The 14,839-nt window shown below is 49.2% G+C and overlaps 2 protein-coding genes across 5 annotated transcripts in view; one reads left to right on the top strand and one right to left on the bottom strand.

Annotated features, from left to right (window-relative positions):
- Positions 1–5,350: 5,350 nt before the first annotated feature.
- MRPL37 (mitochondrial ribosomal protein L37) lies at positions 5,351–9,506 on the bottom strand. Its single transcript, XM_040610119.1, has 7 exons — positions 9,107–9,506; positions 8,719–8,902; positions 8,056–8,171; positions 7,342–7,527; positions 6,870–7,027; positions 6,140–6,343; positions 5,351–5,552 (listed from the first exon to the last, which is right to left on the bottom strand). The coding sequence occupies exons 1-7, from the start codon at positions 9,489–9,491 to the stop codon at positions 5,475–5,477; spliced, it is 1,311 nt and encodes a 436-aa protein (XP_040466053.1). The 5' UTR covers positions 9,492–9,506; the 3' UTR covers positions 5,351–5,474.
- Positions 9,507–9,629: 123 nt separating this feature from the next.
- The window catches only part of LOC121095563 (NADH-cytochrome b5 reductase-like), a 13,573-nt gene continuing 8,363 nt past the window's right edge, over positions 9,630–14,839 (top strand). For 3 of the 4 annotated variants that reach the window (XM_040610578.1, XM_040610579.1, XM_040610576.1), the window contains exons 1-4: positions 9,630–9,714; positions 10,927–11,106; positions 12,026–12,174; positions 13,378–13,459. In XM_040610578.1, the coding sequence (XP_040466512.1) occupies positions 9,709–9,714; positions 10,927–11,106; positions 12,026–12,174; positions 13,378–13,459 (417 nt within the window). In that variant the 5' untranslated portion in view covers positions 9,630–9,708. Of the gene's footprint in view, positions 9,715–9,764; positions 10,061–10,926; positions 11,107–12,025; positions 12,175–13,377; positions 13,460–14,839 lie in introns of those variants that run through there. The other variant, XM_040610577.1, reaches the window with a different exon arrangement.

Below are 14,839 nucleotides of genomic sequence, written 5' to 3'. Positions count from 1 at the left end.
TGGCAAGCATCGAAGGCCCTTCCTTCTGGTGGGAGAGGAAGGGACGAGCCAAGGCGGCGGGTTGGGATCTCTGTACATGACACTACCCTGTAGTTTGGTCTTTGTTTTTCTCCAGCTCCCATTTCTGCTCCATGTATATCATATTCTGTAAAATATTCTCTCCCTTGGATTTGACCTTTGTGCGGATTATTGAAAGCATTGTATCTTGTTTCAGTGTTTTTTCTTACCTTGTAGTCTGGTTCGAAAATTACCGAGAGGGGAAAAAAAATAATTATTATACATTGTAGTTTGTGTACGATATTTGTTGATAATGTTTTATTAAAGGGATGTCTTTTTTCCGCACCCCTTCATTGAAATGTTTTCGGGGAACATTTGGCTTGTTTTTATTATTCTGACTGCAAGACATGAGATGACAATTATTTTTTTTTTTAGCGTGTAATACGAATTTTTTTTTTTAATGTTTGCCTTCTTTTTCCTAGGCATTTTAATTGTGCTTTACCTGTAGAAAGTCGCTGGGGAGGGAGGGGTGGGTGGGACAGGGTGGGTCTGAGGGTGTCAGTCTCATAGTTACAGTCAGGTTAATATTTTCCAAGTAATGCCGAGAAATAACCGAACGCAGATTTGTTGCATTGCAAATATACCCGGGGACTCCCCAAGGGGGTCATTTTTTTCCCCTTTTCCGCTTTACATCTTGTTCAGGGTTTGGGGTTTTTTTTCTTTTTTTTCTTTTTTTTTTTTTTTTTTTGTTCTGACATGAGGAAATGAAAGGACCGGTTTTAATGTATTTTAAAATGAATAGCTAAATTATTGTCTTCATTGGTATGGGATGGTTTTTTGAATGAAATGGTTCTCCCTCCTTCTCCCCCCTCCCCCCCTCCCCCCCCATGCTGTAATAAATATCAACATAAACATTTGATTTCAGTGCTCTGCAGTTTGTTCCTGGTGATTGCTCCCAGACTCGGGGGGGGGGGGGGGGGGGGGGGGGGGGCGGGGCAGGGGAAGCATTTTTTTCCTGACCTTTCTTTTTGGAGGCTGAGTGAGACCCCAGGTTTGGGATGCAGGAGTGGAGGTGATGCAGAACCAAGTGGGGGCTGTTTTCCTGACCTTTCTTTTTGGAGGCTGAGTGAGACCCCAGGTTTGGGATGCAGGAGTGGAGGTGATGCAGAACCAAGTGGGGGCTGGCACTGGGGGGGGCTGGCTGAGGCTGGGGGGGTGGATGGGGATTCTGCTGCAGTGCAGGACCCAGGGGACTGGGAGAGGTTTGGTTTAATGATGCTCGCTTGTGGTTTTGGGGGTTATGTTCTTTCTTTTTTATTTTTTTAACCATTTTGAAAATTTAGGTTTTAGCCAAGGAAAATGGTCATTCTTGCCTGCACCAGGCTGAGGATGTGCTTGCTCATGGCTGCAGGCAGAGGGGGGCTTTCTGGGGCTAAGGGGGGGGGGGGGGGGGGCGTGATTATTATTTTTTTTTACCCTGTCTCCCCAGAGTTTCCTCGTTAGAGGCTGGAGGAGTTGGGATGCCGGTGTAGCGATGGAGGCTGGTGTCCCATGCCACAGGTTACGGATCGGGGATATCTTGGGAGAGGAGCTGGGTCCTGATTGCTCCCGTTGCTGGAGTCTTGCACTGCTGGGAGGTAAGCAAGGGAGGGGAAGGGATGCGAGTGTCACCTTAAAAAAACCCATAAGATATAGCTATAGCTATAGATACAGATATAGATATGGATATATCTAGGCTTGCAATGGGGTCTGCTGACCCCCTGCTTGGGCAATGGCTGGCTGCGGTGCAGGGCGAGTGTGTGCACCGTTGCAGGATCAAACTCAGCTCCAGGCTCTGAACCAGCTGCTGGAGATGGAGAAATGTGGGCAAGGCTGCCCCAGCTCCCCAGCGGGCAGCATCGGGGCTGCTGCAGCGTTTGGGGAGAGATTGGGGCTTTTTGGGTGTTTAGATGGGTAGTTGCAAGTGCCGGGTGCTTGAAACGCTTCCGGGAGCTGCTGCCTGAGACTTGTTCTCTGCCTTTGACTAGTTCAGGCAGGATGCGGCTGGCTGCAACTGTGCAACTTCTCTCCCTCCTTGCGGGAATGTTCAGGGGCAGCTGCAGGCTCGGGACCATCCTGGAGCTCGGCTGGTCCTGGGGGCTGCTCCCACCCAGCCCTGGCACCCACAGCCACCTCACTGCTGCAATCCCAGGAGCGAGCACGCTGTGGCCACAGGCAAGGGGGGCAACACGTTGGTTGTCTGCTGGGTTTAGGAACCACCCAGAAAAACCATCGTGCCTGCAGAGCCCGTTAGCATATAATTAATGGCAGGGCCACAGCGTGGGGTGTGTTTGCACCCTTTGCCAGCTGCACAGGTGTGCCTCTGGGTTAACACCACAGGTGCCCTTGCGCGGGTTGCGCAGCTGTGCCCCAGTGTGGGTTTTGGTCCAGGCAATCACATCCCTCTGTGCTTTGCAGAAAGTGGTGTGCAAGCATTGTCCCATCATTTGGAAACATGACCCCTGAGGGTAATCAGTGGATGGTGATGAAGACCCCCTGCCCTCCCAGCTCCCTGGGGCCATTCCCGCCCATGCTGCCCACCCAGGCCCCACTTGGCTGCCCGGAGCAACAGGCGGTGATGCTGCCTGTTGTGGTTTTATTGCGGGGCATAGAAAAGCCCTTCCCCTTGGTTCTTACTGGGTTACAGGCTAATTTTATTAAACACCGCCATGAGAAACTGCCAAGTTCCCTCCTCTAAACGCCTCCTGAGCCCAACCTTAAGCATAATTGTCTCCCCCATTAGTTTTCATTAAATTAAATGCAGGAGGAGGATCTGAACAACCAGGGGCTCCAGTCTGAGCACAGCGTGTACTTGCTGGCATGATGAGTGCAGCCCGTGGAGTCGGATTTTGCACTGGGGGCAGTTCAGGGGAAGGTAGCGTGGAGTGGCAGAGCCCGATGGCACACCGTGCATCGTCCCCAGGGCAGGCTGGCAGCCCGGTTCTGCCCCAGTGGCTGCAGAGCTCTCCCCTGGGCAGGCAGGCACTGCCGGGCCTTCATCTCTTGAATCCCGCCACTCGGTTCTTGCCTGTTCTGCTTCCTCGCCTGGTGTTCATTAAAAGTTAATGCCTGGCTCTTGGTCTGTGCTGAGGTAATGCCATTCATCTGCTGACGAGCCTTTATAACTTATTGATGCCAACCCAGATGTGCCTGTGTGACCCATTGTCCTGCCCTTGGTCCCACCTCCCTCAGCTGGGCCAATTCCATCAGGTCACACTGGAGGAACGAGTGGGTGAACTGAACCACGTGCAGTGCACTTGGGAAGACCAGTGGGACACCACGCACGTGTGCACGGCTGTCCATAGCAAGGGGCTGCCTGCTTCACGGACCTCACACCGGCATCATGATGGACCAGCCTGAGCGCTCATCCCAGATGCCAAGCTGGGAGCCCTGCTCTGCCCTCAAGTTCCCCTCCTAGACCTCAGAGGAGCTTACTCAGCACAAGGATCAGCTGCTCCTTCTAGCAACACACGAGTACTACTGCTCCCCGCACTGCAGGTGAGATCAGCTGTGCCCTGAGCAAACCAGGGACACGATCTTGCACGCTTGCGCACAATCCCCTCATCTCAAGTGGCTTCCTGATGCCTCTTGTAACGTGCTGAAGCCTTATTCCCCTGCTGACTACCCCACGTCTTACTGCTTCTGTCATTTGTCAAAATTGCCTTCATTCTGCCTTCATCCATCTCTCCCTATGCTGATGCTTTCTCTCTGCTCAGTCTTGAAGACAGCAGCACTCCAGCTTCACTTTCTCCTCTTCTACTGCCTGTCCTAACAGAGATGTCTTTGTTGAGAGGTAAAAGCACCTAAAGGGCCTTTGGCTCTTTCCCGTGCAGACCATCTTCACACATTCCCACATCTACTAGAAGCATGCGAGGCATTTCATTTCTCCTCATTTCTCCACCCACCCACCCCCTTCTCGACCGCAGCCACTCTTCTCCCGGGCTTCCTTAGCAAAACCGCTCTGCTCGGGCATGTCAGCACGGCGGCTGGCTGCCCTGCAGGGTTTCCTCCTTAAGACCAGTAATGACCCAAAGCTGGAAAGGCGAGGGCACGTCAGTAGTCCAAGGGCTGTTGCCTAGGGCTGTTTAGCAGGGTCCGTGTGACAAAGCAGAGCCAACAGCTGAGAAACACCTACTGGCACAGTCTCCACAGAGTGCAAGTATTAAAATATATTCCTAAATAACTGGGTGCAAAATACAGATCTGAGCAGACGTAAATTGATGAGCTGAATTAGGCATCCCTTGAGAAGGCAGAATTAACATGATTTAGATCAATGCAATGCTTACTAGATTATTTACTTTTCAAGCATTTTCTCCTAACTGTTGAGGGATTTGTTAATTTAACTTACAGCAAATGCATCCCAATTTACTTGGTGAACTGTTGATCTTGAATTTGACTAGTGAAAATCTGTTTTCCGAAACCTGTGGAGTAGAGCTGTCTGATGGGTTGAGACTGCAACGCACAACTGGAGTGTTCATCCAGATGGTCAGAGAAGATCACAAAACACAGACCAGCCTCTGACACAAGACGCTGAAGCGAGATGAATTTCTCGGAAATACGCTCTTCTACACCTTAAAATAGTACAGGCTGTCCTATTCCTTCCCATGTGCTGGAGGGTATCAGTGCAGAACTGCAAAACATTCTACATTTGACTGAAGCTAATTTAGCTTTCATTTTACAAAAAACACACTAATCCCCCCCCCATCTTAAAAAGAATACACTTCCTGCTCAGTTAACTCTGTGTGGCAGGAAGAAATTCTTCCTTTGTATTTTTAGCAGCAAACACCAGCTACCAGGCACCAAAGTTTCACGCTACATTCTACAACACTTTCCCAAAATGGCTAGGTCTCTTCATCCCCAATTGGGGGATGAAAGAACTGCAGTTCTATAGATCCAACAAAGCAATCTCACCGATTAAGCGCTTTGGGAACTAAGCGCAGGGCAGCACGACACATCCCAAAGCAGCCAGGAGTAAAACAAAGTAAAAGCCAGGCAGAATGAAAAAGGCTCGTGTCTCAGGCTCTCCCCTTGAAGCTTTGTAAGTCTCTTCCACATACACTGCATTCAGAAGTACTCAAAGCAACCTCGGAAAATAGGCTTGAGTCTAGCTCTGTGCAAAAGCACACCGAGAGCAGAACCTGCGCAGAGGAATAATGACTGGCTTATGTTCTTTCTAGGCAACGGTGGAAGAGTGCAGGAGGATGCATTTGATGACACTCTCTAACCTGAATCCAGAGGTAAGCCCCTAAAATGAAAGAGTTTCTTCATGCACAATTTGGTTTAAAAAAAAACCAAAACCAACCAAACACACAACTTTACTTTCAGTAACAATATAATTTATTTTTGAAAGTAAATTAATCCACCTTTAATTATGTGATGGTTCTGGCAAAGAGAAGCAGCAGGTACAGTTGGTGAAGTATTTTCGTTTGAGCTGAATTTCACACAGCTCCATGCAGATACAGTGCCAGAAACTTCTTGAATGTGTCTGGCTGAAAGCCATATATTCCAGCGGGCTTCTGCAGAGAAAAAGACATGGATGCTCAGTTTGCAGTGAAGTGATTAATGTAGACAAACAACGGTTTTAAATATGCTTAAACAAGACTTCAGACGCGGTAGCTTCCAAATTGCGCTCTCCCTCCCCAGATGGGTGTGTGCGCGGGTACTTCCACCGGTATATATAAACCTCAGCCGGCAGAAACCCTTTGCCCATCAAACTGAAGACGCCCTCCCAGCGTTACCAGGGCTGACAGCACTGTGCTCTATTTACTCCACAGCAAAGCTGACAGTTGCATGTAAGCACTTCCTTCATCAGAGCACGAGCTGATTTTAAACAAGCATATCATGAGACGGTAGATTACAGATGGGGCTATCTTCATGCCGGAGTTCATATTAAACCTGGCATGCGGTTTGCATGCTACGTGGTACATCGGCACAACAAACACTCCCTGTCAGGAACACCTGCTTAAGTAAGAATGAGGCCAGTGCCTGTGTCGGGTCCCTTCAGCTGGTTTAAAACCTGAGCTGCAGCTCTACGGCAGCTCTCGAACCTCCAGCAGAGGTGAAAGGGCAGCATTTCCAGCACCATTTCCCAAATTCTGCTTACCACAACAACTCTCTTCTTGACTTCTGGGATACACTGGGCTTTTTCATACAGATTCTGATCAGAGTCAATCCAGACTAGATTTTTTATACCATCATTAGAGACAAGGTCTGTTGTATTTAACTGGAACACCATGAACTGGAATTGCTGGCCATCTGTGCCAATGCTTTGCACCACTACTGGCTGCTCCAAAACCTTGGGATCATTCTAGGAAAGAAGGTGGAGGGGGGGAAAATGTTTAAAAAGGCAGCTACTACAGAAATTGTATGAGTACTTGCTGATTCTGCATCTTCTACTCGGTTTAAAGCCAAGATTTTAATAAACGTATTGTTACCTTGCCCAGAAAATTACTCTAGTCAAACAAGTTTTGAATGTAGATTTTGTATTTTAATTAAAATTCTTCCTTCAGCCAGCAATGAAGAATCAATTTACATACTGAACTGTGGGATGGGTTAAGAGTTTTACAGTTGAACTTGCTCCCCAGTTCCTACCCATTACCACTCCAGTGCATGTCACATCACGAACACACTCATTGCTGAGCGACGGTTTTCTGGATCAGCAGACATCAGTAACCATACCTGAAGGTTAGAGTTAGACCTCTGGACCGGGAAGCTCAGATCTGAAAACTACTGTAACATGCCACAGCAAGGGAACTTCACGATTCTTTCCACTAGCTGCAGCACTAGAGAAAGAACAAAGGCCGAGCAAGTCAGCAGCAGCCTCCAATACGTACCCCGTACAGCACCTTAGCCTTTGCCAGCGCATTGCCAAAAGCAAACATCAGCATTTTAGCACGAAGTTGTTCTGGTCTGAACCTGTTAGTACGAATGTTGGCCGATTCCAGGAAGAACAGAGTGTGAGGATGAGGGTACGGATAACCATCTCTAAAACCTAAACGGCAGATAATCATGTCAGAAATCGCTCAGTGAGAGACTGCACAACCCATGTTTTCTCCCATACCTTCAGGAACAGTTAAAAGTAATTTGCTGGGATTTAAGTTCTCCTCCACAGTCCTGCTTCGGCCACAACATACTCACTTGCCACAGGTCTGGCGTGCTTGCACTGCAGACCCTGTGCCCGGCTCCTCTGTCCCCTCATTCCCATACGCTCGCTACCCACACAGGTGTCTCACAGAAGGGGAAGGACTCCAGGTTAACCTGAACACTTAAGTCTGACGGAAAATTATTATCTATGGCGAGATTTACCCGTATCGTTGAGCTCTTTGTACACATGCACTTCCTGAAGATCAATTGTAGGAGAGATGGGATAAAAAGTCTCCAGAACATGTTCTGCAGTGGCCACTATCTCCTCCTTGGAGGCTACTGGTGGTATTGGGGTCATAGAGTTCATAAGTATTCCATTCAGGCCACGGACCTGAAGGAGAGTGGATCCTGGGGAGGGAAATTAGGCTACAATCAAACACTGCTGAAATAAGATCAGGGAAAGACATATGTTTCCTTTTGGGCAGCAGCATTCTAGCAAGTCATTGTCCTGCAAGGCTCGCTCTCTTCCTCTCACCTTCAAACTCATCTTAAATAGTAGCTCAGCTGCAGGTTCTTCTTCTAAAATACCAATGTTAATTACTGATGTTAGTTTCTTAACTAAATATACTCAGAAAAAGAACAGTACGGATTTTGGACATAAAAAACCCCAAACCCAAACCAATCAGTTCTAAGACACCGGTTCTCTTCTCCCACCATCTTGTCGATATTGTTTAACACCCTAATAATGTCCTCGGGGCAAGTATCCTGCCATCATCCAAGGCTGCCCATGCTTACAGCACTGCTTTAAACTGGAAGAATTACTTGGTTCCAGAAATTGTTTCATTTGCTCTAAGTCCTCAGCCTTAAAGCTAGCAGCTTTGTTACCCCTCATATTAATGAAAACAGATAAACCCTTCCACCACAGAAGCAACTAACCTCTTTCCCACATAGCTGCTACCTTGTAGTTTCTAGCCAACATTCTTTTAGTTAGAGAAGGGTACTTCGCAGACATTAACCGACATAAATGCACCAAGTCTTCAAACAGTACTGGGCTTTAAAATGAGGAGAGAAAAAAAAACAAGTTTAATAAAAACCACAATCATAATGGCGGGCAGATGCTTCTGGAACATGAATGCTCTGATGTTACTGTATGCAAAACATACAATAGCATAATGTTTCCAAACGGTTAACACAGATTTTGGATTAATATCCCACACACCAATCCTTTTCCAAGTTGGCAGAGGTAATGCTTACCATTAGTTATTTAAAAAACTGCCATTCCACATCAGTTAGAAGTAGACCTCAAGCTGAAACAGACTGCGGCCTGTGAGGAGCTTTAACGAAGAGTATGTGTTTACATTGGTCCTAGTATCAATATTCAGAACTGGGGCTTGGTTTTTTGTGTTCCTGTTGTTTGTTTTACAAGTTGACAACCTGATACAAAGCCTGCAGCAGTTGAATCTCTCAACAGTAGACTTAAGTATGAATTTTCTTTGCAGTGCTAAAATCCCTGGCTCTTAAGTCACCTGCTTGACGACCGGCTTATCCTAAAGCCATAACCACGCAGCAGAATGGTCTTCCCTGTGACGGAGGACTTACCAATACTCCTCTCTCCTGGGAGCAACTTCTGTCGTGTGCCAGAGCCGTGCGTGTGAGACTGCACGCTTTACCCCCTCCTCATAGTCCTCCAGCTGGTGAGCCGGGTTGTCAAGGATGCTCAGCACCGATGGTGGCAAACCTTCCACCAGCTTCGTCTTGGTGAGCCACTGCGCTTGCCGCACCCCTTGAAACAAAACCCAAGAGCAGAGGTGTTAGGGAGCCCGGGGGGCAGCGGGCTGGCAGGGCCCTTAGGCGGGGCAGGCCCTTCCCCGGCCGGGTTTATGGGCTGTGTGAGGAGAAGCCCTGGCTGGCGGAGGAGGGCAGGTGCTTGCACAGGCCGCGCCGGGGCAGGGGGCCCGGGCCGGGGCCGGGGCAGGCCGGCCGGTACCTTCCAGCAGGCGGGCGCGCTGGTGGCAGATGTAGCAGCTGCGCTCCTTGTAGAGCGGCATGTCCTCGTAGCGCGGCCCCCGCGAGTGCCAGCGGTCATGCCAGCCGCGGTCCCAGCGTGGGAAGCGCGGCCGGGCCAGGCCGGGCATGAAGTGCTGCCGCCCCGCGTACGTGATAGCGTCCAGCTCCACCTGCTCCCGCACCGGCCGCCGCTCCACCTGCTGGGCCAGCACCTCCGGTGGCGGCCCGCGGGTGGTCCAGGGCGTGCGCGGCAGCGGCCCGCGGTGGCGGCGCGGCGCGGCACGGGTGAGGATGCCGCGGGTGAGGGCGCCGCGGCCCCGCACCGCCGCCGCCACCCGCCTCAGCACCACGAGCCCCGCCGCCATCCTGCCGCCACTTCAGCGCCCGCCCGCCGCCATCTTGGCGCGCGCGGCACGGCGGGAGCGCTGCGGGGTAGCTCACGCCTCCCTGCCCCCTCCCCTCCCGGGTGACTGACGGCGACGGCGGCCAATGGCGGGTCGGCACCCCGCCGTCAGGGAGGGTCGGCAAATTGCTCGGCGGCGGTGTCTTGCGGGGCGGGGCGGCGGGTGAAGGGCAGGTGCCATGTTGGTAAATCAGGAGGCGGGCGGGGAAAGCAGCTCCGCTCCGGCAGGGGTAGGGGTAGTTGAGAGACCGGCCCTTGGCGGGCGGCTGAGGGGTCGCCGGCCGCTGTGTGGGGCTGGGCCCGCGTACGCACAGCACGGTGAGCGCTCGAAACTCCGTGAGTGTGGCCAGCCCCGAGCCGGGGGGGCCGGGGGTCCCTCTGTGTCGCCTGCGGAGGAGCTGAGGGGGCTCGGGGCCCGGAGCCGGGGCCGCCTATCCCCTGGTTCCCCCACTGTGGAAGGCCGGGCCGCCGCCTCCTGGTTCCCTTCTCCCCCTGCCGCGGTTAGAACACGCTTGTGTTGCGGGGGTGAAGGTCAGTTAATTAATTCACCTTGAAAATGAAGCTGCTCTAAGTGCTAAGTGTTCTCTTCCTCAGCTTTGTCACCCGTGGCTTGTAATTTCCTCTGAACCGCCTTTTGTGCAACCGCGTGGGGAACAGCGTTAAGCCTCGTGTAGGAATAGCAAAGCCCACCAGAAGTGTGTGTCGTGATGGGGGTTTGGGGGCTGTTCGGTAGGTACAACTCAAAAGGAAGGGGTGTAAAGGATAAAAATGGCACTGCTGGTGTTTCATGCCCTCTTTTGTGTGTCTGTGTTTAAAGCCAGACTCAAATCCCCTCATAACAGGAGCGTGTGTTTGCCTGCGACCTCACCACGTTTGCCTCTAGGCTTGGCTCTGAAGCCCACCTTGAGCTCGCCGCCCTCCCTCCATTTTAAAGCTGTGCTCTGTCAGGCCGCATCTCCGTTGGGTTCTGTTACTCCTTCTCACGGGCCGAGCAGCAGATTTATAAGATGTTTCTGCTCCGCGTGACCAAGCTGCGCTTTTGTAGGAAATCACCGCAGCAGAACAAGCAGCATGAGGGTGCGCCTGCTGCTGCTGCTGGAGGTGGCTTTGGCTGGGCAGCCTGCCTGAGATTGGGCTGGGGTCTGCTGTGGAGCTCTGGGCTGCGACGTCTGGCATTCCTGTGCCAGGCAACGCAGAGGCATTGAGCACTTGAGCAAAAATGGAGTGTTGGAGGCACCAGATCTGCTCACGGGTTTTCAGTTTTTCCCAGTTCCCAGAGATACACATGCAAGATGCTTGAGAGAGATTTTCTTAGTCCTTCTCCAAATAATGCTCAGCTGATGAGCACGTGCTGCTCTTCATTGTGCTGTTTTTGATGCGGGGCTTATGTTTTGCAGACAATGAGTGGAAATGAGCACGACTGGCTGGCTCTCAAACCCCAGGAACCTTCTCCATCCCAGTGCTGCGGCAGCGGCTGCAAACCCTGCATCTATGATGTGTATGAGAAGGAGCTTGCACAATGGGAGAGGGCCAAAGCAAAGCAAGACAAAAGCCTTCTCATGGAAAAGAAGGAGCAGGTCAATTTATCTTTATCGCATCCTAGAGCCTGTGCTTTGATCGTACTTGTTAGCGTGTGGGGCTGTGGTGATGGGCGAGGGAAGCAGCAATAGATTAAAGCGGTGCCTTAAGAGAAGGCTGTAAACGCAATTCCCCAAACTGCCTTCGCAGCCACCCTCCCCCTTGCCCGCTCTCTCCCTGCTGTAATGTGATTTTCCAAGTGTCGAGTTCGCCCTGGTGTCGCATTACAGCCCTGGGTATGCAGCTTCTCCTTGCCTGGGGTACCCCAGCCAGCCTCTCTGGAAAGTGGGAATAGGTGAAAGGTACAAAGAATCACAATTTTCTCTGACAGTTTCCTTGGAGAAGCTCTGTTTTCCTGACCTTTTTCAGGTTTTTTCCTGATTGTTAGACTCTTATGCTGAGGATGAAAAAAGCTGCATTGTGCGAGGTGGAGTAGTTGTCTTCAGAGCATAATTTTTAAGCTTGTCAGTGCCCTTTTACATAGGATTAACTATGCCGGGTCAAGCAAAAATGATCGGTGTTGAAACAGCTAACAATATTTCCTATTCACAGTGGTCATCAGTAGGTTTGAAAGTTGCCCCCAAAGCAGCGCTCAGCTCTTTTAGGAGCATTATCTCTGTTTGTTTCTAAACGTGAGAAGATGATTGCAATAGGATGACCTTGTTCTGAGGTGTAAAAATTGTAATTTAAAAAGGGGAGCAAGAGGGGAAATGCAGGATCCCAAAGTGTGTGCCGCGGAACATGATAATGAATCAGCAGAGAGCTGAAATTTGCGCTGGGCCTCAGCATTTAATACACGTTCTTCTGGAGTCCTGAGTATCTCTGGCACTAAATGAGCACACACGTTTGCTTCCAAAGAAAAATGAAATAATAAAAGGCACCATCTAACCAAGTAATTATTTATTGTTGTTCTTGCAGAGCAATAATTCAGAACTGAATCCAGATACATTTACTGCATTCAGCATAAGCTCGGTGGAGCAGCTAACAGAGGACACCTACCAGTACAAATTTGAATTACCGGGAAATAGCAGTCTGCGATTGAGTTTAGGACAACATATCGTGTTAAGGTATTGTTCTCTGTGCTAGTTAAACAGTCTGCATTATGTAACCTAATACGTAGGTTTTCGTCAATAGACAAAGGCTTCATACCAGGCAAATCATAATTTCTATACCTCCGCAGTGACACAGATGAAAGAACTTGTGAGCTTGCTAGCTCTACTAATTTTATGGTAAAAGCCATTCCAAAGCTGTATTTTTATTCAGCATTATCCTTGTGTCGGTGGGTCAGAAAGAACTAGGTGTGATTAAGAAAATCCATTTGCAGAAAGAAAGACTCATAGAATAGATGCTACAACAGATGATTTACTCCAGCATGTTGGAATGAAGACAATGAGCTGCACTTACCCCAGTGCTTGATATTTTATGCCCTGTATTTTGGGGTAACTCAGCCCTGGGGGTGTAGCCCCGAGTGTCCAGGCATTTCCTGACTGATTTCTGGCAAAACAACCCTCCTGTGTAGTTTATTGCTTGCCCAAAACAGGCCACTTGGGAAAAGTTTATGTCTCTGTCAGCCATCTGTGGTGATCATTGCCACATAGAAAAAGTCATGTTATGATGCCATTGATCTGTATCTGTTGACGTTATTTGTACGTTAACAGCTGATGTATACGGCTGGCTGGCTACTGAAAATACACGCTTCTCCCTTCAGCCATCTCTCATAATGCAGCAGAGGAAAAGGTTCGGTCACTTCAATCAATTACCATAGTCAGTAGTAAAGAGTGGGGTGGATGTATGCTATGGAGAGAGAAGACTTACAGGAAAACACAGTGTATATTGACAAAACCTCAGGTCAAGGCTGTGTCCTAGCTTTCATTATTTAATTAGGAGATGCTGTCTGAACACAGAAACAGAAAGTAGATCCCAGCCCAAAAGGGGTAGCAAACTTAATTGTGAAAGCATTTTCTCTCCCCTTTGCCACTCTTGTGTGTTGGCCGTTTCTCACAAAACAGATCAAACATCCTTCTAGGGGTGTGTCCAAGAGCTGAATCGTGGTACAGCTGGGGCCACCACCAGGAAAACAAAAGGTGCATTTAGCCTTTATGTTCCCTCTGGATTTTTACCTCTGGAAGGGAAATGTTTTGCATCTGTGCACAGGCTGGGCCACTGGGAAGAGACCTGCTGCCTCCCTCATCTCCCCAGAGAACTGCAGAAGCTTGGTAATACCCGTCAATGACCCAAGTCACAGTGGGTTCCTGTATTTCTCTTCTCAGAGGAGTGGTGAATGGTTTGGAGGTCCAGCGAGCCTATACTCCGATTAGGAATGCAGAAGGTTACTTTGAAGTTTTAATGAAAGTAAGTAAGCCTGTACAGTATGGATTAGAGTCTAAGGTGCCAGGGACTGTTTTCTTCTGGAACCAGGCACGCTGTCAGCACTTCAAGTGAGACTCTCTCAAATCCCTCATGGACTGTTCCCGTGTTGTTTTGAAGCAGTTGTGCTTTGCTGATAAAAATTGTAGTTTTCCCCACAAAACTGAAAGCAGAGGAAAGTGACACACAAACAAGTGCTTTGTGGCATAAGCCCTCCCTGTTAAGCGCTTGGGAGAGCCTCTTGGGAGCCCAGCAGTCATCAGTGCAGAAAGAGGTGCCCATTCAACTTCCCTGATTTCACTTTGTCTTTTCAGTCTCTTTGAAGTCTCACCCAGTTGTCAGCCCAGTTGAAGCACTGATTTTGGGAAGTCTTTGCCCAACCCTTACCCTCCCCCCTGTATTTTACTTTAAGAATGCACCTCAGAAAAAAAAGCCAGTTTAGTTAAAAATGTTGATATACGCTAGGCAGCTGTTTCTGGTTTGTGGGCAGGGGTCTGGAGCTGCCTGAGTCTGAGAGGGTCCCCATGGCAGAGAGGTGACCCACAGGCACAGGCTGCACTTCTTGGGGTGACAGAGTCCCATTTTGTATGGATGTTCTGGCCTTTCTGGAGGCCACCACAAAATACTGGTTGAATTCAAAAGAGTTTTATAGGAGAACTTGACTAGAAATTTGTCTGAAGAAAGTCTGCAAGGCCCTCATAAGTGATTACTTTGGTGAATATCGATTTGAAGAAAATTTTTCCGATACTGCGTTAGTATGACACTAGTGATGCCTCAGGGCAGACACAGACTTCAGTATAGGTGTGAAATTCAGAGGGCTGGGTATCCCAGGTGGCTTGCAGAGAATGACTGCTTGTCATCCACCTGTCTTCCAGGATTTCACATTTTTGGGGTTTATTATGCATTATATGTTCAAACACAAATGCTGTTCTTTAGAAAAGCGTACAGCTTCTATAGGACACCTGTGGGAGGGTCATTTCACCATTCTTGTGGCAATTGGTGTGTGGTAGGGGAGAGAAATGCTGCATTTGAGTTGTGTTAATAGGATACGTTCACAGGATGACTGTGAAATTTCACGTATACTTGCTTATTACTCACAGGTTTTGCATTTCAATAATAATAGTAATGATTGTAATGATACCTTTCCTTTATATAGAACCTTTCATCCCAAAGGGAGCTATAGTTATTCTCTGGCAGTGACAAAAGCGGTTGGTAACACCCAGTGCAAAGCAGCCATTTTTATAACTCACTCTGTAGGTTGTGGTATATTTCACACTATTCAGGCAATTTTGGAAAGTACTGTATTATTATTACTATGCAATCCAAGCACTGTTCAAACCCTTCTGTGTCTTGTTATTATAGCAT

Source organism: Falco naumanni, chromosome 11 (genome assembly GCF_017639655.2).
Source record: "Falco naumanni isolate bFalNau1 chromosome 11, bFalNau1.pat, whole genome shotgun sequence".
Taxonomy (NCBI): domain Eukaryota; kingdom Metazoa; phylum Chordata; class Aves; order Falconiformes; family Falconidae; genus Falco; species Falco naumanni.
Note: the sequence above shows the minus strand (reverse complement) of the source record. Positions and strands in the feature narration are given on the sequence as shown.